Source organism: Berghia stephanieae, chromosome 7 (assembly GCF_034508935.2).
Source record: "Berghia stephanieae isolate SIO BIC M18660-M18661 chromosome 7, UCSD_Bste_1.3, whole genome shotgun sequence".
Taxonomy (NCBI): domain Eukaryota; kingdom Metazoa; phylum Mollusca; class Gastropoda; order Nudibranchia; family Aeolidiidae; genus Berghia; species Berghia stephanieae.
Window position 1 is genome coordinate 65384564 of NC_088366.1, and position 21810 is coordinate 65406373.

The 21810-nt window shown below is 36.1% G+C and overlaps 1 protein-coding gene across 2 annotated transcripts in view; it reads right to left on the bottom strand.

Moving 5' to 3' along the window:
• The window catches only part of LOC144977662 (uncharacterized), a 27473-nt gene continuing 5663 nt past the window's right edge, over positions 1 to 21810 (bottom strand). Inside the window, exons 4-19 of one of the 2 annotated variants that reach the window (XM_078923100.1) lie at positions 21510 to 21651; positions 20544 to 20626; positions 20051 to 20152; positions 19574 to 19725; positions 19117 to 19231; positions 18229 to 18293; positions 17367 to 17489; positions 15707 to 15796; positions 14393 to 14455; positions 8600 to 8668; positions 6322 to 6723; positions 5607 to 5833; positions 4656 to 4987; positions 3545 to 3704; positions 2450 to 2662; positions 1 to 174 (exon numbers count right to left, since the gene is read on the bottom strand). In XM_078923100.1, coding sequence (XP_078779226.1) covers positions 32 to 174; positions 2450 to 2662; positions 3545 to 3704; positions 4656 to 4987; positions 5607 to 5833; positions 6322 to 6723; positions 8600 to 8668; positions 14393 to 14455; positions 15707 to 15796; positions 17367 to 17489; positions 18229 to 18293; positions 19117 to 19231; positions 19574 to 19725; positions 20051 to 20152; positions 20544 to 20626; positions 21510 to 21651 — 2481 coding nt within the window. In that variant the 3' untranslated portion in view covers positions 1 to 31. Of the gene's footprint in view, positions 175 to 2449; positions 2663 to 3544; positions 3705 to 4655; positions 4988 to 5606; positions 5834 to 6321; positions 6724 to 8599; positions 8669 to 14392; positions 14456 to 15706; positions 15797 to 17366; positions 17490 to 18228; positions 18294 to 19116; positions 19232 to 19573; positions 19726 to 20050; positions 20156 to 20543; positions 20627 to 21509; positions 21652 to 21810 lie in introns of both variants that reach the window. The other variant, XM_078923099.1, reaches the window with a different exon arrangement.

Genomic DNA, 21810 nt, shown 5'->3' on the forward strand with positions numbered 1-21810 from the left:
CCACTCTATCAACAACCAATGAAAACCTGTATCAAGACATTTTGAACTTCTTCCTGGCAATGGCATCCTCTACGGCCTTGAGCTGCTTCAGAAGTTCCTCCCTGCGAGACGACATGCTCTTCTTGGACTTGGCACCAGTTGGGTTGGATGATGGGGCCGAACCACCAGATGGCGCTGTGGTATAATAATTGGAAAAAAATATATATATAAGATGAATGTTTTAATTTGTTTATAAGGGTTTTAACGATGCTTACCACAAATTTAAAATTTAGGTCATTTTAGTAACAGTAAAAAGCAAGAAAATGGAATAGTGAAAAAATTCTAGGATTACAAGTAATGGTGGCCAAGAAAAAATAAAATAAGACTCGGAGGGCTGGTTCAAATAGGGAACAGATGTAGATTCCAAGATCAAACAATCATTGTACTTAATTGGAGATCACCTAAAACTCTCATCCTGATATCAGTACAGGATACCACAGATAGGAATATACTCAAAAACTTACAGAATATACCCGAAAGAGAAAACATGACTAACAATACATAACAGAGAGATGATTTATGGAGGGAAAAAATCATTTCCCAAAACTAAAAACATTTGACTGTTTCCCTCTCAGTTGTGGACTCCAGCAAGGGGCTAGGACAAGACAAAACCAAGCAATCCCATTCCAAGAAAGACTGATAGCAACTCGGAATCAGATATAAGGGGATAGTAGACACAGCAAGTGACCTCCTGCCCACCGTAGGAGATGCATGTTTTTTGTTTGTTTGTTGCTTTAGGTCTCTTCCAACACAATTGAGGTTATATGAGAGACCGCTGAAACAAAAAAACAAGCAATCTAACAAAAATAGTACAAATGTAAAGCAAAATCATAACCTAAAGATATCATTAGCTAAATTATAAATAACCAAGAACAAACAGGCAGAAGATTTACAGAAAAAAAAATATCCCCTGTCAAAAATACAATCACAAAGCAAAGAAGCAGGATAGGCTAGTAAAGAGAAGAAGAAACGACATCACTATCGGATCGTACACCCATGCGAACATCATAGGTATATGATTCAAGGGTGATGCTCCCATCCAACCACCCGCAAGAGATGCATGTTTCTGAAACAGTTAAGTTAAGAAGTTGGAGATGGACTGGCCATGTTTGCCTAATGAAGGAGGCGAGGGAGCTTTTTTTTGTTTGTTTGTTGCTTTAGGTCTCTTCCAACACAATTGAGGTTATATGAGAGACCGCTGAAACAAAAAAACAAGCAATCTAACAAAAATAGTACAAATGTAAATCAAAATCATAACCTAAACATATCATAAGCTAAATTATAAATAACCAAGAACAAACAGGCAGAAGATTTACAGAAAAAAAATATCCCCTGTCAAAAATACAATCACAAACCAAAGAAGCAGGATAGGCTAGTAAAGAGAAGAAGAAACGACATCACTATCGGATCGTATACCCATGCGAACATCATAGGTATATGATTCAAGGGTGATGCTCCCATCCAACCACCCGCTAGGCGAGGGAGCAATCCCGAAAACAGTACTTAGATGGACACAGCATGTAAATTGCAATACGGGAAGCCGCTTGCAACACATTTAGGTTATATCAGCGCCAGTAAAAAGGAAGAAAATGGGATAGTAAAAAGTTCTAGAATTACAATTAAAGCACCCAAGAAAAAGTAAGACAAAGGGGAATTGAGAACAAATAGGGATCAGATGTAGATTCCAAGAGCATACCACCAATGTACTTAGTTTGAAATCACCTACAAGTCTCATCCAGACACAAGCACAAAATCCAACAAAGAGGAACACACTCAAATGCTTACATTATACATTCAAAATAAAAATAATAATACATAACAGAGAGATGCATTTGCCTGTTTCCTTCCCAGCTAGGATTCCGGCCAGTGCCAGGACAAAACCAAGTAACCTCATTCCGAGACAAAGACAGAAAGCATGTTGGATAACAGATATAAGGGGATAGAAGACACAGTATGTACCTCCCTGCCCGCTATGGTAGGTCAGGATCCCCACCCAGGCACCCAAGAGAAAGTAAGACAAAGGGGAATTGGTTCAAATAGGGATCAGATGTAGATTCCAAGAGCATACCACCAATGTACTTAGTTTGAGATTACCTAAAAGTTTCATCCGGACATAAGCACAAAATCCAACAAAGAGGAATACACTCAAATGCTTACATTATACATTCAAAATAACAAATATAATAATACATAACAGAGAGATGATTTACAAGGAAAAAAAATATCATCTCCCAAAACAATAACTATGCATTTGACTGTTTCCCTCCCAGCTAGGGCCAGGACAAAAAACCAAGTAATCTCATTCCAAGACAAAGACATAAACCATGTTGGAAAAAAAGATATAAGGGGATAGAAGAGACAATATGTACCCCCTGCCCACTATGGGAGGTTAGGAACCCCACCCAGTTACCTTTGGTGGCAGGTTTGGAACTGACTGATTCCCCAGAGGGTCTAGACTTGCTGGTCAGCTGCTTCTGTGGGGAAGTGGAGGGTGGTGGTGGGGGGTTCTTGGATCGCTGAGCGAACGATGAAGAGGATGACGTTGAGGATGGTGGAGGGGGAAGGGAACCAGGTGGAGGTGATTTAGCTTTGTCTAATCGCATCTGGAGCTTGGCTGCTTTGTCTGGAAAGGTTAATAAGGTTACGGAAAAAAAAAAAGACATATTGTAACATCTCAATAAAATGAATGGAAGCTTTCTCTGGTTTTATTTGTTTTAGTCTTTTAAATATATTTTTAAACAAAAAATATTTTACTGTAATATGATATCTACCATGTTTAGTAAAATAAATAAATGAATGCATATGAAAGTGAGAAAAGTTAGAATTTTTATGGAACTCTTCAAGCCATCGACTTTCAATATCATTCGCAAAAATGAAAATCTATTTGTTTTGTTGAAATTCTGAATTTAAAAAATATGTCTGGATGTAAATAACTCAGTAAGTAAGTAAGAAATGTGCCGGAGGAAATGTGTGTAAGTGTGCCCAGAATTTTTACTTACACTGTGTAAACTCTAAGCAATTGATCTATGTAAAGCTCTCAAAGGCCTTGGCATAAACCACTATAGAAATGCTGTTATCATTATCAATATTATAATAATAATCATTTTTACTATCATCATTATTATTATCAATATTATAATAATAATTATTTTTACTATCATCATTATTATTATCAATATTATAATAATTATTATTTTTACTATCATCATCATTATTATTAATATTATAATAATAATTATTTTTATCATCATCATTATTATCAATATTATAATAATTATTATTTTTACTATCATCATCATTATTATTAATATTATAATAATAATTATTTTTATCATCATCATTATAATTATTATCATCAATATTATAATAATTACTATTTTTATCATCATCATCATTATTATTATTACTATAATTATTATGATATTCCATCCCGTCATTTCAATTATGGTTATTTTTGGAGACCCAATGCTTTGGGCCAACAATGGCCATCGTCCAGTCAACTCACCAGTAGCCATCCTGAGACTGGAGGCCTGTATTGTGAGGTTAGGGCGTTTTGTAGGGGGAGGAGGGCTGGGAGGGGACTGGTCTCGTTCAGACATGCGTCGTTTGTGTGGGGGAGAGGCCAAGGGGTTCGGACGGTCGCCCAGATTACTCTGTTGTTGTTGCTGAAGAAGAGAAGAATTTAGATATACGTTACAGACATGCCAAATTTAAAACTTAAAATTTAGTAATTTTTATGTCAATTTTTAGTAATCTGACAAGGAAATTCGTAATTTCTGAAAATGTGTACCACAACCATAATAATATTATTATTATCATCATTATTACTATTATCATTATTATTATAGTAGTAGTAGTAGTAGTAGTAGTAGTAATAGTAGTAGTAGTAGTAGTAGTAGTAGTAGTAGTAGTAGTAGTAGTAGTAGTAGTAGTTCTTCTTCTCACTATTATTATTTAAGTATTACTAAGAATTTAAAATTCGTAATTTTCCATAAAATTTCGTATTTGGCTATGAAATTTGTCTAAAATTCGTAAAATTACGAAAAATTAGTAAAATATGGCAGGTATGATGTTAGCATTTCAAGGATTTCATACTTAACTTCCTAGCCTTAGTCAAAGCACAAATGAGAAATCAAAAACAAAACAAAAATTATTTATTTTATACTTTAAAAAATCATTGATTGAATTATTTTAAAAGAGAAATGAAAACTAACATGAGAAACAGCAAAGTTGTAGAATGAAAAGCTGTACATCATAGGTCGGAATTGAAAATCACAATTTTAAGAAGACGAGCTGAGAATAAAATAGTGGGAATTTGACAAAGGGCAAAGTGAAATGTGAGATAGCGCAGGGGCAGCGTGGCTCAGCGGTACGGTCTTTGCTTCGTACCCAAAAGGTAACGAGTTCGATCATCGCCGTTGCGTTGTGTGGCCTTGAGCAAGTCACCTCGCCCTAGCTCAATTTGTGGCACTGCACTGCGGCTGACGCCTGGGTTACTCCAGTCTCCCCTTGGAATAGACCCTAGAGAAAAATTTCCTCTGTGGAATGAATAAAGGAAATTTTATTTTATTTTATTTTAAAATAGTCTACTATGTATGGTAAGTTGTTCCTCTCACCTTTGGCAGTAATGTTAATTTTATATTAGACTTCTGGCCCACGACCTTGAGCGGATCCTTCGCTTTGACGGGAGGTTGCGGGGCATTCCGACTGGCATACTTAGAATCGCTGCGACTCGCTGACGACGACGATGATGGAGGAGGTAGAGGGATTTGAGAATATTTCGGATCGCCGCCGCTGGAGCGTGAATGTGGCGGTGATCTCGGGGGGTGTGGGACCCTGCCGTCCATGCCAGAGGGAGGAGGGGGGTGCCGAGACGCTGACTGTGAGGAGGATGACATGTGGTGGTTGCTCTTGGCATTTCGGCTGTCTTTACGGTTGTCCATACCAGCTGAATGGAGATTAAATAAAATGTCAAAGCTGAATTAAGAACAAAACAAAAGAGAAAAAGAGAGAGAGAGGGAAAGAAAGAGAGAGAGAGAGAGAGAGAAAAGAGAGAGAGAGAGAAAGAAAAAGAGAGAGAGAGAGAGAGAGAGAGAGAAAAGAGAGAGAGAGAGAGATTAAGAGAGAGAGAGAGAGAGAGAGAGAGAGAGAGAGAGAGAGAGAGAGAGAGAGAAAAAGGAGACAAACATAGAAAGCTCAGAAATATAAGAAAAAATAATATAAGATACAAAATCTAAAGATAACACTAAATGAAAAAATGGCCGACAAAAAAACTACCAGAGAGTGATTTGAAGTTAAAATTTCTTTTGCTTTTGATATTTACAATTGTTACTATTATTATGAGCATTATTATTATCATTATTGTTGTCGTTTTTCCTGTTGTTGTTCTTCTTCTTATTATTATTATTGTTATTTTTATTATTACTATTATTATTGTTATTATTATTATTACTATTACTATTGTTATTATTATTATTACTATTATTATTGTTATTATTATTACTATTATTATTGTTATTATTATTATTATTATCATTACCATTGTCATTATCATATACTTCACTTACGTCTCTTCTTTTGACTGGCCGGATGTCTGTTTGCTTTAGAGGGACTTCCCAAATCTCTGTACAAGTGGTCAGAGTCGGCGCTGCCTGCCGAGGAGCTTGAAGAAGAGCTCGACCTTGAGCTGTTGGAGCTCGACCTTGAATTGGAAGAGTCTGACGATTTGCTGCGACTTCGCGACCTTGACCGACTGGAACTTGATCTGCTGCTGGATCTGCTCTTTGGTCGGGGTCTGTTTGAGACGGGGAAAAAAATAAAATATAGCAAACAAGAAGGACTTGATTTTATATATAAAGGTATTTCATACATGAGCAGAATTAATACAAATAATGAAAATACATATATAACAATTGGACAAATCTAAAAAAACAAAAAAACAAAACAAAACAAAACAAAAAAAAAAACAACAACAAATAACCAAGCTTATTAAATAGTAAATTCTCATAAAAAAACGTTTTTTTTCCAAATTTTGATAATGCCGAAACTACCGACGCAGTTAAGTCATTTCACAACCAGTTACTAGGAAGATGACAGAGGAAAAGTTGTAGAACTGAAATTAAAAGCATCAAAGTAAAAATACGACAAAGGGTAATCCACTGACAAGGAAATTTTGACATCCATGAAAGTCCCCTGCAGGCACAAACAAAGGATACCACTATGAACATGGTGGCATCTCAGCCATGAATTTCACATACTTTTACATCACACGTTCCAACCTACCTGGTGTATGGCAACGGTCTGTCTGGGGTGGGACCTCTGCCTCCCCTTGAAGGGCTCATATTCCTGCCACCAGGGTATCGACCTCGGGGATCTCTGCTGTTGTAAGGACCACCGCCTCCACCTCCTCCTCCTCGATGGCCGTACCCTCCTCTGTAATTGTTATAACCACCTGGCCCACCACCACCACCCCTACCACCTCGGTAATTGTCTTGCCGAGAATGGTAGGGGTTTCGACCATCACCACCCCCTCCGAAAGCGCTGCTGCCACCTCCTCGGCTGTAACTGGAGGAAAATCCTTGGTTTCCTCTTCCATAACGGAACTCGTTGTTATTGCGGTTGTAGCCTCCACCACTGCCCCGACCATCGGGACCTCGTACTGATACCATGCTTCGTGGTTGATCACTGGTTTTAAAAAAATTGAGAATTTAAAAAAAAAAAAAACACAAATGAATAAACACAATGATTCTGTCTATCATCACGAAATTAAATCTTAAAAAATAATAAAATTCCCTTCAATTATCCCATAGGTGAAATTTTTCTTTTGAGTCTATTCCAAGGGAAGACTGGAATAACCCAGGCCATAGCCGCAGTGCAGCACCGCAATTAGGAAGTTTTTCTAAAATGGAAATGACAACGTTCATGATTCTGATATCAATACTGGACACAGACAATAATGTGCATTTCCATTTAACCAGATGACAATAGCACCGCAAACATTTAAAAAGAGTTATTATATATTTTCCCCAATATTTAGGCTGATTTTCTCATATTTACCCCCTAAAAATCATATATTCAACAACAAACTTCATATTCCCTGAATTTATGGAGACTTATCGAGCTGTAGGGAGGGAAGGAAAACATGAAATTCTGTTGGCAATTACTTGTCTGGATACTCAAGTTCATACCAAGCTGGGAATGATATTTGATAACATCTTTTAACTTTCTACTTTTGTTATTCCCCCCCCCCCCCCCCTCCCCTCCCCTCTGCTACAAATCCTGATTTTTTGCATTAGCATATGTGTGACTGGCTGAGAAAACTCGGAAAGATGCTCAAATTTCATAAATTGAACTATGTATGCAGTGGTCGTAGACCACATCTTTCTGATCATTTACCACTGTAAATTTTCTTTCTATGTCTATTAGAACCCAAGTTATCCATTTATTTTGGAATAAAATTTGTTGCCATGGGAAACACTTTATCTTCGATTATGGCCCAATCTTGAATCGAAGCTTGCCGCATCTTCCATATTCTCATATTTTGGACCTCAAAGCGTATTAAAGTATGAGAAATCACACTGTTTGGCGAGCCTGATAAGAACACTGAAGTGTTTATGACTTGTGCGGCTATGTGGTCAAATGGTATGACACTCGCTTTAGGATCGGACAGTCCAAGGTTCGAGCCTCGCTCGGCGAATAGTTGGAAAAGGCTCTTTACTCACATTCTGTAGACGAGATATTTCCTGACACACACCCCCTCCCCACCCAGTGATTGGGTGGATCTGTTAGTTAGATCTGGTGGAAAGTAATATGCGATAGACTTGCGTCCAATCCAAAGTAAAAAAGAAAGCAAAGGCTACTGTCTGTTTCACGCTATAACCGGGATTAACTCTGGCTCTATTGACCTAATGGCTCCGAAGGACTACTGTTTTTTAAAAAATGATCTTTTAAGAAAATACTTCCTGAATATGAGTAAAACATCTCCTTCCAAACCATAGCAAAAGACTAAGACTAGAAGGAAATATTTACATTGCTGGAAATAGATCTACAGCGAGTTCAAAAAATTGCTTTTTAAAAATCTTTTTTTGCGTTTAAATATCTGTCAAAGCCTCTGCATACAACATGGGTGCAAGCAACTGGACCTTAAAAAGCCTGCAAGTCTACTTATGACCAGACATATAATCTGAAAAAGCCTGCAAGATTCACAGACTTACCTCGTCATTTGAAGTCTTGTTCTCAGCATCTAGTCTTCATAAGTAGTCCACAATTGTTGTATGTTTAATCCAAAGGTTGTAATGCAGTAATTTGTTAAGTTTCTTGTCACAAGTTGCACAATTTTAAAATATACAAAAATAAACAAAAAACAAAATAAAATCAATCAAATCCAAATCGCAAAAACTGGCGAAGTTTTTTTCGGTAATCCAATCAGCCGGCTGTAGCCGGCACTCTTGCACCCATGATACAATCTCTTCATCTTGTAAAGAAATTCTAAATCAAAGGAAGAGAAGGGTTTGTTTGAGAATCATAAGAAAGTAATTCACACAAAGAGTAAAACACTCACCCTCCGTAACGGTCGTGCCTGTCCATTCTGTCCACACCAGGGGGCGCTGGTTCTGGAGATCTGGACCGGCTGCAGAAGGAAGGACAAATTCATAGTTTTGTTAGCTTTAATCAATTCTCGATACAAATACAAATTTCATGAAACAACTATAATTTAAATATAGTCACTCATGAGAAGGTAGAAATAAATATGAAATAGACTTCTTTAAAAAGCTAATATCAAGTTTGCTACGGTCATGGTGAATATGAAAGGATTGTAAAATCTATGATGAAATTCAATTTGGCTAAACTTTATGTCATTTATGGAAGGAAGCAGAGGGGAGATACTGAATATTCTTCTTCTACTACTAATTTTTCATCACCTTCAACTTTTTATGATTATTGTTATTAATGATATTATCATTATTAGACCTGCATGCGAGTCCTGACCAAATTGTCTGAACTTTTTCACACATATCGCATTACCGGATCTTTTATTTTGTAACTCAGTACTTAGTCATATACATTTTCTTTTGGATTGTCCTACCGAATATATTTATTTTAAAATGTTAAAAAGTACCAAACATTTATAGGGACAAGGGACAGCATGGAGGTAGAGTGGTAGTTTGATATTTTTTCAAAAATAAAAATTAATAATTATTTTTACATAGACAGATAGGCCTTTAAAAACCATTTAATAAGATACCTTACTTTTGGATCTAGGATAAACGGTTCCAAAGTTATGATGATTTTACTACTCTAAATTTAGTCTTACAAAAAGCTCAAAATTGATTGATAATTCCCCCACTGGGAAGCCTCTCGATAAGGTGACTACTGATTAAAACGGGATCTTAGCATAGAGAAAAGAGGGTTGGTCACTTGTGGTCAACATTAAACATACTGCACTGCCTTCAATCTTTATGAAATTTGATATAGACACAGACAAATGATTTATCTAGATGCCTTCTCTTTTATTTATTTGCTATCTCAATTTTGAAAAAGATTTCAAAAGTTTTAAAATGATGTTATTTTTATCAAATTATAATTTTTGATACAATATGTCAACATTGATTTCTATCACTATCACATCAAAAGAAATCTTGATCTCTGCCCTTTAAAATGATACCAGAGCCGTTCATATACTGTGAAAAATAATGCAACAGTGATTATAATTATATGAAATTGTGTTATACAAATTTTAACCCAAAGTTGCGCTTCACTTGTCCAATGGCTAATCGGCACCTGTCTACCTACAGACTGGGCTAGGGCGAGGATTGAGTGAGTTAAGAAATCTTGTGAAGCTTGGAGAGAGGATGAGTCTCGGTCTCAGCAGTGAAAACAGCCGTCAACGACTGAGGTGTTTTTCTTTTTTCTCTCTTGTGTTACTCACTTTGACTTTGACTGTCTGTGAGAATGCCTCTTTATGAATGATTTTCCTTTGCCACCGTAATCGGACCCCCACAGTAGTTTTTAACCTGGAATAATTGATCTTATCTCTAACTCTAAAGAGCAATAACCATCCCAATCATTAGACTTTAATCCACTGGCAAAAAAAATAAATACACAATGCAGCACCCGGCTGGGCTGGCTTTCTCACGCACTCCGAAAGAAAATCATCGCCAATTCCATTTGAATAGATTTCGAACACCATTCTCAACTGACTTCAGATCCGACATACGGTCAAAGAATTGTTCAGGCATGATAACAAAAAATAATGTAAAAGAGTAATAGATCAAAATATACAACGACAAATCCCGAAAGTTTATTGATAGAGCGAATAAAATTGAAATGTAGCAACGTTCAATTGAACAAACAAAAGTTACTTGAATGGAATACCGAAAGTATGAAAACGAAAGTTAACGAACTGCGCATGCTCGATTATATCGACACACTACTCGTTTTTCAGACAATGAAGAGTTGCGGTCGAATCGAAGACTAGCGGAGTTTCCCGATAATTGCCGAACGAGCGTAACGAGGGCTTGAAAGTGCCGACAATATTGTCGGCAATCCGACGCCCATTCGTCGGCACTTGACTGCTCGCCGCCGGTCGAGTTGGGGCTCGCCGACACTCCGACAATTGACGTCACTCGCAATCAGATTACTTTAGCAATAAAATAAAACTAGTGATCCGGGAGGTCGCAACTACCGTGATTGTCGGAAAACCGACAATTGTCGGCACACATGGAGGTCTACATTATTATTATTATTGTTGAGGACACAATTTGTGAAGAGAAATATTATGGGTATTGGCCAGGAAAAGACCTAAACAAACAATTGAATCTTGAATCCATATATCTGTTAAGGATGCCACCTTTATATAGATCTGAATTTTAAACTTAAGATGAAATAAAAATATTAAGAATTACTGACCTACACAATATATATCAAAAAGATTTCAGCACTTTGCTCTATGGACCAGTATACATAGAACTAAACAAGTTTTTACACAAGTTTAAAACAATGAAATAAAGAAATACAAGAAACCGGTTTTGATAAAATAACACGTCATGATAACAAGAAATAGAAACAAACATAGGAAACCAACAAATATTTTTTTTAAAACCCCAACAAATTATAGAAAAACATTTTTTTTTTTTTACAAAATCAGAACTTTTATGCCCTACCTAGGCTTTGCGATAACATTACAAACTTTGATAACTCGAATCCAAGGTCTGAGCAGGAAAAATTCAATATCAATCGATAAAATTTAGAATCCATTGTTTGGAAAAGGATAACTATCCATTGAAATAATCATTGAGCTTATGTAATACAAAGAGATTTTAACCTATCTTTTATTACAAGAAAATGAATATTGATAGAATAAATATATAAATAAAAGGCACAACTAATTTTGCAAATTTCATAATCTCAATAAGACCTAATCTTACAGTTACATTGGTAATGAACAAGAAAGAGCTATCTTCCAATTAATTTGGTGTACTTACTCAATCTTTTTTTGTCCATTCCTGAACTGACTCTCTTGTATTCATGTAAAGTGTCCATTGAACAAATTTATTCTATTAAGTGCTGTTTAGTGAGCTTATGGTTTGACAACCGTCTTCCGACCAATAAGCCTCTGATTCAAGCTCTGCTTTGGGCAGCGCACAGTAGAGTCATTGAAAAGTTCTCTTTAATCTTATTCCAGGGATGCCACCAGGCAAATTTAAAAAAGCCTGAAAACTTGGGCGGACGAGATACAAATCAACGTCAAGGGCTTTGTAGGGATTTGAAAAATATCAAATTTGGAATATTGTTTCAGTACTTATTATTGCAATTGAGAGCAAATAACACACAAAAGAAAGGAGAGTTAACAGTTTTCAAATTGATAAAATAAGGTGCTGAAAACAAAATAGAGACAAATTAATATCAATAGCTATCAGGGGTGAGAATGACTGGTCACATAAAAGGAGAAAATTTTTCATTGTGAAGATCTTCACTGAGATGCGATCCAAAATTTGTCTCGCAGCAATTTCTGACACGACTCGGGAGAATTTCAAAAATTGAAAGTGTAATTACATTTGGTGGTTGTAGTAGGGATGATGATGTGGTGGTGGTTGTAGTAGTAGTGGTGGTAGGGATGATGTGGTAGTGATTATAGTAGTACTGCTCGTATGGATGATTGTGAGGTGGTGGTTGTAGTAGCTGTGGTAGGAATGATGATGTAGTGGTAGTTGTAGTAGTAGTGGTGGTAGGGATGATGTGGTGTTATTTATAGTAGTAGTGGTGCTAGGGATGATGGTGTGGTGGTGGTTGTAGTAGTGGTAGTAGGGTTGATGATGTGGTGGTAGTTGTTAGTGGTGGTAGGGATGATGTGGTGTTATTTGTAGTAGTAGTGGTGCTAGGGATGATGGTGTGGTGGTGGTTGTAGTAGGAGTGGTGGTAGGGGTGATGTGGTTGTGGTGGTAGGGATGATGATGTGGTGGTGATTGTAGTAGTAGTAGTAGTAGTAGTAGTCTTAGAGATGATGATGTGATGGTGGTTGTAGTAGTAGTGGTGGTAGTGGTAGGGATGATGATGTGGTGGTGGTTGTAGTGGTTTTGGTGAGTGTTTTTTATTCAGTGATAATAATAGCAATTTGTCAAAAAGGAGGAAAATGTCTCCGTCTATCGGTCAAACGCAAGCAAAGTGTAAAAATAACAGTAACATAGTTTTGTATTGGTATTATGTAATATATTACTATTACTAGTATAAATCCATTCTTATCATTAAACATAAATTTACTTTATGTAAACATTTAATGAATTGACCTTTCCACATGTTAAAGGCCTATAATGTTATTCAAATAAAAGACCAGAAAGTGTTGTTTTGTTTTGATTTTTACTTTATAAAGCAGGCTACAATATATTTTATTTTTTACCGAAACCTAGTGGTTATTCAGCTTCTGAATACAACCCAAGAATCTCACAAATTTAAAGCCATAGGTAAAAAGAAAGAAGAATAAACTAAGCCAATCACAATTGCTTTATTCTAATGTATTATCTCTGTATAACCAGATGATTTAATGGATGGTTGCGAAAGAAATAAAGAGAGAGAGAGAGAGAGAGAGAGAGAGAGAGACTTCTCTACCAGAATAGTTTATGAATTGATCTTAGGAATCCTATATCAAAGAAAAAAAAAAAGAAGAAAAGAGAAATAGAAAGAAAGGCAAAGAGAGAGAGAGAGAGAGAGAGAGAGAGAGAGAGAGAGAGAGAGAGAGAGAGAGGGAGAGAGAGAGAGAGAGAGAGAGAGAGAGAGAGAGAGAGAGAGAGAGAGAGAGAGAGAGAGAGAGAGAGGAGAGAGAGACTTCTCTACCAGAATAATTTATGAATTGATCTTAGGAATCCTATATCAAAGAAAAAAAAAAAGAAGAAAAGAGAAATGGAAAGAAAGGCAAAGGCAAAGAGAGAGAGAGAGAGAGAGAGAGAGAGAGAGAGAGAGAGAGAGAGAGAGAGAGAGAAAGAAAGAGAGAGAGAGAGAGAGAGAGAGAGAGAGAGAGAGAGAGAGATATTTGTCCCTCCCCTTCCCCTTCAACTAGCTAATCAAAGAACACCACTGGTCGTCTGTGTCAATTGTGACATCTGGTGCCATTCAGTCTGGCCCGACGTCATAAAAAACGGGACCGTCACTAAATTTCACCAGACTATTGCACAGGTGTCAAAATATGACATAAGACATAATGGTGATTTTGTGGTTTTGAGGGAAATGTTTGACACGGCAAATTCAGCGGAAAATTTCTGAGAAATTCTCAAAATCACTGTTTATATATCAAAAAAATTTTTTTTTTAAAGGAGGAATTGTGATGGGAATTGGCGGAGATAAACTACCATTTAGGTGCCCAAATATTCGACCGGCGGTGACAGCCCAAATTATTCACCCGCGAAAAAGTTCAGGCTCAAATCTCGATCGCGATTTTTTTCTTCTTCTTTAAAAAAAAAATTTTTTTTTTTTTTTTTGAATAGTGACGAAGGACAAAAACCGGAGGATCCGGATTAAAACCGGCTGGTGGTAAAAAAACCGGATTTCCGGCTAAAACCGGAAAAGTGGCATCCCTGTTATTCTCTCACTGCACTCAGGTTAAAATGAGTACCTGCCCAGTAACAGCAGTGTCTGTCGCAAAATCATTTTCAAACAAAATTAATATTGCCTTAAAAGATATAGTGTCTCTTCCTACATGTTTTGTGTTGCTTATGACCCCCAGTAAAACATTCTATGCACATTTCGTGAATATTACTCATATAGAAGATGTTGTTTATTTTATTTCCCATCGTTGTTCAGCTCATAAATTAAAACAGGCGGGTACTTATTTCAGCTCCACCCTACAGTGACAAACACTCACCTGGAACTGGACGAGCTACCTGACCTGCTGCTTCTTGAGGAACCAGATGATGAGTGTGAGGACCTGAATCACACGAGGTTAAAAAAAACAACAAACACAAAATTTTTAAAAATGTTAGCCTTTACAGTAGGGTTAATTATAAATAATATGGCCGCCATCTTAGTTATTCCAATTAAGGAGCAGTGTAGCTCAGTGGTACGGTCTTTGCTTTGTACCCCAAAGGTGCCGAGTTCAATCACCGACTGCTGCGCTGTGTGGCCTTGAGCAAGTCACCTCGCCCTAGGTCAATTTGCGGCACTATACTGCGGCTGACGTCTGGATTATTCCAGTCTACCCTTGAGAATAATTTTCCATATGAGATGAATAAAGGAAATTTTTGTTGTTTTTTTTTGTTTTGTTTAAAAGGCTAAATTAACAAGAGCCAGTCTATGAAACTTTTAGTGAGTATTTAACACATATTATCTATGCTACTTTCTACAACAATGTAAGAACTGAAAAATGAAATGGGACCAATCATGGTGTGGATAAAATACTTGTGTTTAACAAAAATCAAAGATCAAAATGTAGCAATGCTTAAACCCTTTGGACTCGATGCAGACCTGCCAACCCTGCATATTCCAAAAGTGGAATCAGAATGTCAGAAAATAGGAATTTGAGACAAAAAATAGGAGAATCTTTTAACAATGGATAATTCTGTACCAAAGTGACCACAAACTTTGCCACCGAACACATAAAGACAATACTCAGGTACAGCTGACAAAATTACATATCACATGTAATAAGTAATGGAATGGGGAAGGGGGAAAGGAGTGTAATTAATTTTCCTACTTATCTCCCTTTTGGCATTCATTTTTTTAAAAATTCACCTTTTTTTTTCTTTTTACCATTATCATCATTTTTGAAAATCATAATTTAAGAGACTAAATGAATGAATGAATTTATATAGCGCCTAGATCCACAATGTGCTCAGAGGCGCTTTACAATGCAAATAAAACAACAATAAATTGATAAATTAAGCATAAAATCTATCATATTGGAATAGCATTAATCAATTTGTAATTTAATTACCACGCACTGTGCTACAAGATGAAACTTTAGGATATCTATAACATGTAGGCCTAATAGAAATGTTAAACATCAAATGATTTTCTAAAGAGATGTGTTTTAAGTTTCTTTTTAAAGTTTTCAAATGTCGGACATTTTTTGAGGGATGAAGGCAGTTGACAATGGCAGAATATTGGAAAATGAAAATTGAAATACAGGAATGATTCCGCCACAAGCGTAAGGGTTGGCAGGTCTGTTGATGTAGCTCACCTTGAAGAATCGGATGAATCACTGAGAGATCTACGTGTTTTTCTTCCTCTTGAACGACTCCTTGGTTTTCTCTGCTTTGGGGATTTGGACCTGAAAGATACAACAACATTGAAAGAAATAATTAACACACAAAGTGAATGAGTTTTGATACGCAAATAGTAAAAAAAAAAAAGCTTTTATATAACGCAATATCCACTAAACGTTCTCAAAGCGCTTTACAAGGGGGCCCTGACCAACAGCAACATTTAACATGTAGGACGGAACGTGACGCCTGTTAGGCAATATTACAATACTTTTTTTTGGATAGAGACAACGCTGTTAACAGCCAGGTACTCATTTTACACCTGAATATGATGAGAGAATGTGAGAAAAGGCCCCCCAACGACTCAATTATGCACCGAGCAAAGCTCAAACCCAGGACCTTCCGATCCGAAAGTGAGTGTCATACCACTAGACAGAGACGCCAACTTTAAATTTGGCTCATAGGAGTTTCAGGCACCCCTCGCAGGAATTTCAATGCCGAAAGAGGAATTTCCGCACACAAGAAAAAGGAATTGGAATGGTATTGTGTTTACATATTGTATAGTTCTAAATAGATAACTGATTAGAATTATATTATGATACATAAACACATTGCCAAATACAATCCCAAAGTTTCATTATTTCAAATGAAGTAAAGCGCCAAAACCTAATGGTAGAGATTGTAGTACTGGTGGTAGTGAGGATGATGTGGTGTTGGTGGTTGTAGTAATAATGGTAGTGATGATGAAGATGTGATAGTGGTTGTTGTTAGTGGTAGTGATGATGATATGGTGGTGGTGGTGGTTGAAGTAGTGGTAGTGATGATGTGGTAGTGGTTGTAGTAGTAGTGGTAGTGATGATGATGTGGTGGTGGTGGTAGTAGTGGTAGTGATGATGATGTGGTGGTTGTGGTGTAGTAGTAGTGGTGATGATGTGGTGGTGGTGGTTGTAGTAGTAGTGGTAGTGATGATGATGTGGGGGTGATTGTAATGGTGATGGTAGTTGTGATGATGATGATGTGGTGGTGGTGGATACAGTAGCAGTTGTGGTACTGATGATGATGTTGTGGTGGTGGTTGTAGTAGTGGTAGTGATGATGGTTGTAATACTAGTGGCAATGATGATGATGTGGTAGTTGGAAAGGGGGGGGGGGGGGGTACCCTTGGAACAAATTGACCTCACCGGAATTTGACGGAAGCTGCCTGAAACCCGGAATATTTTGCTCCAGACCGGAGTTTTTTCCGGTGATACCGGAGTTTTGGCATCACTGCACTAGACCACATAGCCGCACAAATATACAACATTGAAAGAAATAATTAACACACAAAGTGAATGATTTTTGTTACGCAAATCTTAACTTCATAACTTCACAATCTGGTTATGGAAAAATGAACTAAAAAAGAACAACAAAATAAAAAAAAAATTTGAAGAGAATCGAATTAATATTAATCAAGATAAAACTTGGAAAATCATAAAATGACACAAAACGGAATTTTGAGAAAAAGTTAAATATATATCTTTAAAATCAAAGCGACCAAATCATATCAAAGATTGTTCCAATGCCCGACAAGCATTTAAATATCAAAACCAACGATTGCATTTGAAAAACTTAAAAAAGACTTGAAGCCATTCATTCTTACCTTCTCCAGGGATCAATCCACTCATCAGGGTGCTTGGCAACAGGCGGTGGAAAATCGCTGACTCGCATAGGCTCGTGGTGTCTATCAGGGGGCTCAGGCCTTTCGTCTCTGTTCCTACCAAATCTGAATCGATTTTCAAAATGTGTGTTTTTGTTTAAAATGAAATGATAACAGACATACTGAGGATGCCAAATGATGTTTCAGGGTTGCAAAAATTTTACTGAACTCTGATACAAAGACATAGACTAGTGCTGAACACCAGTAAAACGACATTATGTGCCTAATATTTTCCGTTTAGCAGGTGACTGAAATATATATTGAGGTTTTACAACAGACTGAATTACGTACATATATGGAAAATTGGCAACCTTGATTATTGAAAAGAAAAAAAAAGAAAAAAAAACAACAAAAAAACCCCCCTGAAAATTGGTGGAAGCATCACATCTCATATAAAATAAACCTTGTAAATGAACAAACAAAAAAATCTCTTTTCAACTCTCTCTTTTTCTTTGCAAATGTATGAGGCCTTTTGCAGCATCAATTCCAATAATACTATTTGTCCTGCGAAGAACGACCATCAGTGATTTTATCTTCCTGGAGAAAAATCCTTGCTACGTGTGAACAAACTAAACATTTGGTATGAATGCGTCACATAAAGTTATAGACAAAAAAAATTTTCATCGAACTTGTCACAGTCCCCAGAATCATATTAATATAAGCTGTATTATGAGTTATATCTGTAACTCATATATCTTTTGGCTTTTGAGACTAAACACTGAACAGAGCAATACTGAACTATTCAAAGTGTGCATTTCGATACGATGAGAGAGTTGTATACAAAAAAAAACAACATGATACTAACTTGTCAATGGGAGGACTCAATGGTCTTGTGTATCTCATGGGAGGAGGAGCCGATGGAGGTTTCTCCTAGAAAGATGAAGAAGAGAGCGTAAGATAAAAATTCTTTGAAAGTAAAAACAACAACAGATTAATGAGACTAATTAAGAACAAGACGAACTTTGTTCAGTATTGACACTAAACAATTTTTTAAAATCCAAAACAATGTTAGGCCATGACTTGTTGATCACTTATATAGCACAATTTCTACTTAAGGGGTCCAAAGCCAACAGCAATATTTGTAGGATGAGACACGATGCCTGTAAGGCAATATTTCAAATTTTAATTTTTCAACAGAGATAACGTTGTTAACGGCGAAGTACTTATCTAACACCTGAGTACACTGAGAGAATGTGAGTAAAGAGCCTTTTCCAAAGCCTCAGCTTTGCATCATTCAGATCGGGACTCGAACCCTGAACCAACTAGTCCAAAGGCAAATGTCATACCACTAGACCACAAATTCGCACACTGGTAAAGGAAAGAAAATCATATTTTCCATTCAGATGAAATTTCCCCTAAGGGATGAATAAAGGGAATTTGATTTTTTAATATTTTTATTTACCTGATAAAACAATTCATAAACAGCTTCAGTCGTGAACTCTTAAACCCCAAGAATATAAAGTCTTCTAGTTTAAGGCTAACTGATGCACATCAAGTCTTTAACTATGTGTAAAACTAAACAATAGCAGTGCTTTATTATGACAAGTAACAAAACAATTCATGTACATTGGACTGTTACACCATTGGTTGTTTATTATAAAAATATCCTGCATAATTGGGTTTTCATGGAATTGAACAGTTCGCGACAAAAGCCGACTACATACCGTATAACATGTTTTAAAAATTGACTTACGCGGTAAGGCGGTGAGTATGAATTTTGCGGGTGGTGATATCGTACTTCAAAATTTTCGTAGTGGCCAGTGTGCCAAGGATCTCTCGGAATCTTGTAGTATTCATCTACCTCATACCTTGAAGGATAAAGAACAAGGTAATCAACTCTTTAAAATAATTAAAACAATAATTCAATAATTTCACATAGAACCTAAAAAAAACAACAAAACAAATGAATCTAAACACATTCACAAAAATATTAAGATTTTCGATCAAGTAATGAACAAAAATGAAAATACAAGTTGTTTTAAAAAGCACAAAATAACAAACACCATGTTTCATATTTTTTTTTTTTTTAAATAACTGGACATTTGGCATCCGTATATAAAAGGCATAGGCCTATATATCTTTTTTTCTTCTTCTTTTGTGACCAACAATAGACAATTGATTCAATTCAATTCGACATTTAAAGTACTCACGCTTGCTGGTCGTAGTAAGGATCCTTTGGAATGATTCTAGGGGTGCGTTCGTTCTCCTTGTTTAGTTCTCTGTCTTCCTCCACAGACAAATTTAACCTTTTCTCCTCAAAGTCTGGCTCTTTCTCCTTTCTTTCCGAAGCTTTTTTGCGTTGCTGTCAGTCGGATATATTAAATCAATAAATTACTTCATAATAATCAAGCATTCCTAATGCTAAAGATGCTATAAAACTTCGATTCACTTTTGTTTAAAAACTTGCCAATATGCTTCAAACGTGTAACAAAGATGACCTAGGTATTCAAATAAACAAATTTCCCTTTATTCCCCCCAAATAGAAATTTGTTCTTAAGTGTTAATTAAACAGAACAAAAGAAAAGAAAAAAAAAAAAAAAAAAAAAAAAAGAGATTGAAATGACCAAAATTTTCCTTCTTTTGATATATAACTGGATATTGAAATTAACACCAAAACCCCTCCTTACCTCCTTGGCAATCCTAAGTCCCCTCTCCCATGCAGTCTCAACATGGGGCACGTCTGGCATAGGAGGGGGAGGTAACTCTACTTCCTCTTGTGGTGGGGGCTGCTGCTGACGTTCAATATAAAAATAAGCATCAATAAAAAATATCCACTCCGATTGAAATCACAAGAATAAAATAAATGAACAAATAAAATAAACCTAATTCTTTTAACTGAAGCATTTTTTTCTTTCCTGTCAACAGCTCAGAACTTAACATTTATTGTATCAAAACATTTAACATTTCATACTAAACAGGAAGTAATAGAGACGGTCTAAATAATGGTGAGGAAATGCAAGAGAAATTAAAAATACATAATCTTGAAACACTCTCAGAAATAGTAACACATAGGGTTAACATCTCTCCTTGACTACGGGGGAAAAGACCATTTTTGAAAAGAAAAGAAAATTAAAGACCCCAACATCTTGTGATGGTAACCCTGCACAAATAGAGACTAACCTCTGGATATTGACTAGCTACACCAAGCCTGGCATGAATTCCAACTGGTTTGAACCCCGGGATCTCGATCATCTGGTAGTTTCCTGTGTCATGAGAGAGATGACAAAAAATATGAATGCACAAAAGAATCTCAAAATCAAAACAGATGTTATTTTCTTCAAATAAACCGACAGACTGATAGTGATAGTGATAGTAATATTACCTTGGACTTGCATAAGGAAAATAAAAAGAAAGAAATAATAGCATTAAAGATCAATTGTATTTCTATTTTTAAATTTTCACCATGACGGATTAAATTAAAAATTTAAAAATACTTGCTCAGGAATATTATTGGCGGGAATGATAAGCATTAAATTTTCTATAATATCCATAAAAGATTGTCATAATAAAAATAATAATACATGACATTTACAACGCGCATTTTCATCACTGGGTGATGCTCAATGCGCGAAACAATAATACAGTGACATTATTATACAAATGAAACATTATACAAACTACATCAACATAATATTATCATTATACAACAATGTAATAACTAAACATAAAGTCATTAATACAAGATATGTTATAATGATTTAAAAAACAAAAAAAAAAAAAAAAAAAAAAAAAAACAAAGATAAAAGGACGGAATTGGGGAGATACATGTTAATTTATTTAATATATTAAATTAACATTGATTTTAAAATATTTGAGCAATTATAATTTCATTGCCACTGCTGAGAAACATGGTGCATTTTCATTATCTTGAAAATAACTGTAACGAATGGAAAGACATGCTTGGTTGTTGGTTGACAACAAGAACAGAAAAGGCATTATTTTCATGAAACATGGGTTTGTATACTACATTAAAGGGAACTTCAACTAACAAGGGCATCGACTCTTTAGATCATTGAAGAGAGGTGGGTGGATGAAGAAATACATTCGTAATTTCAATTATTCTTTTATGGCATTCATTGAACCAACCTTTGTCATTGACACCAGGATGTAGAAACCTACAGCTCACACCCCAGGTACAATGTCCTCGTTGGAAGAAGCGGCAAATCGGCTTGACAAACATTTTTCTCTGGCCCGGCTCTTTGATTTCACCTTCTTCACAGTCATCGTCCTGTAAACACAACCCAGAATAGAAAATTGAATAAACCAACCTCTGCACTTACCAGGATTGCCAATTCTGGAGGTAAAGCTTTACTGGACTGTCACCCAAGCACACCCACCGACCATTATCTCAGCAGCGAACTCCAGTAAAAAGATGTTTAGTACCTAC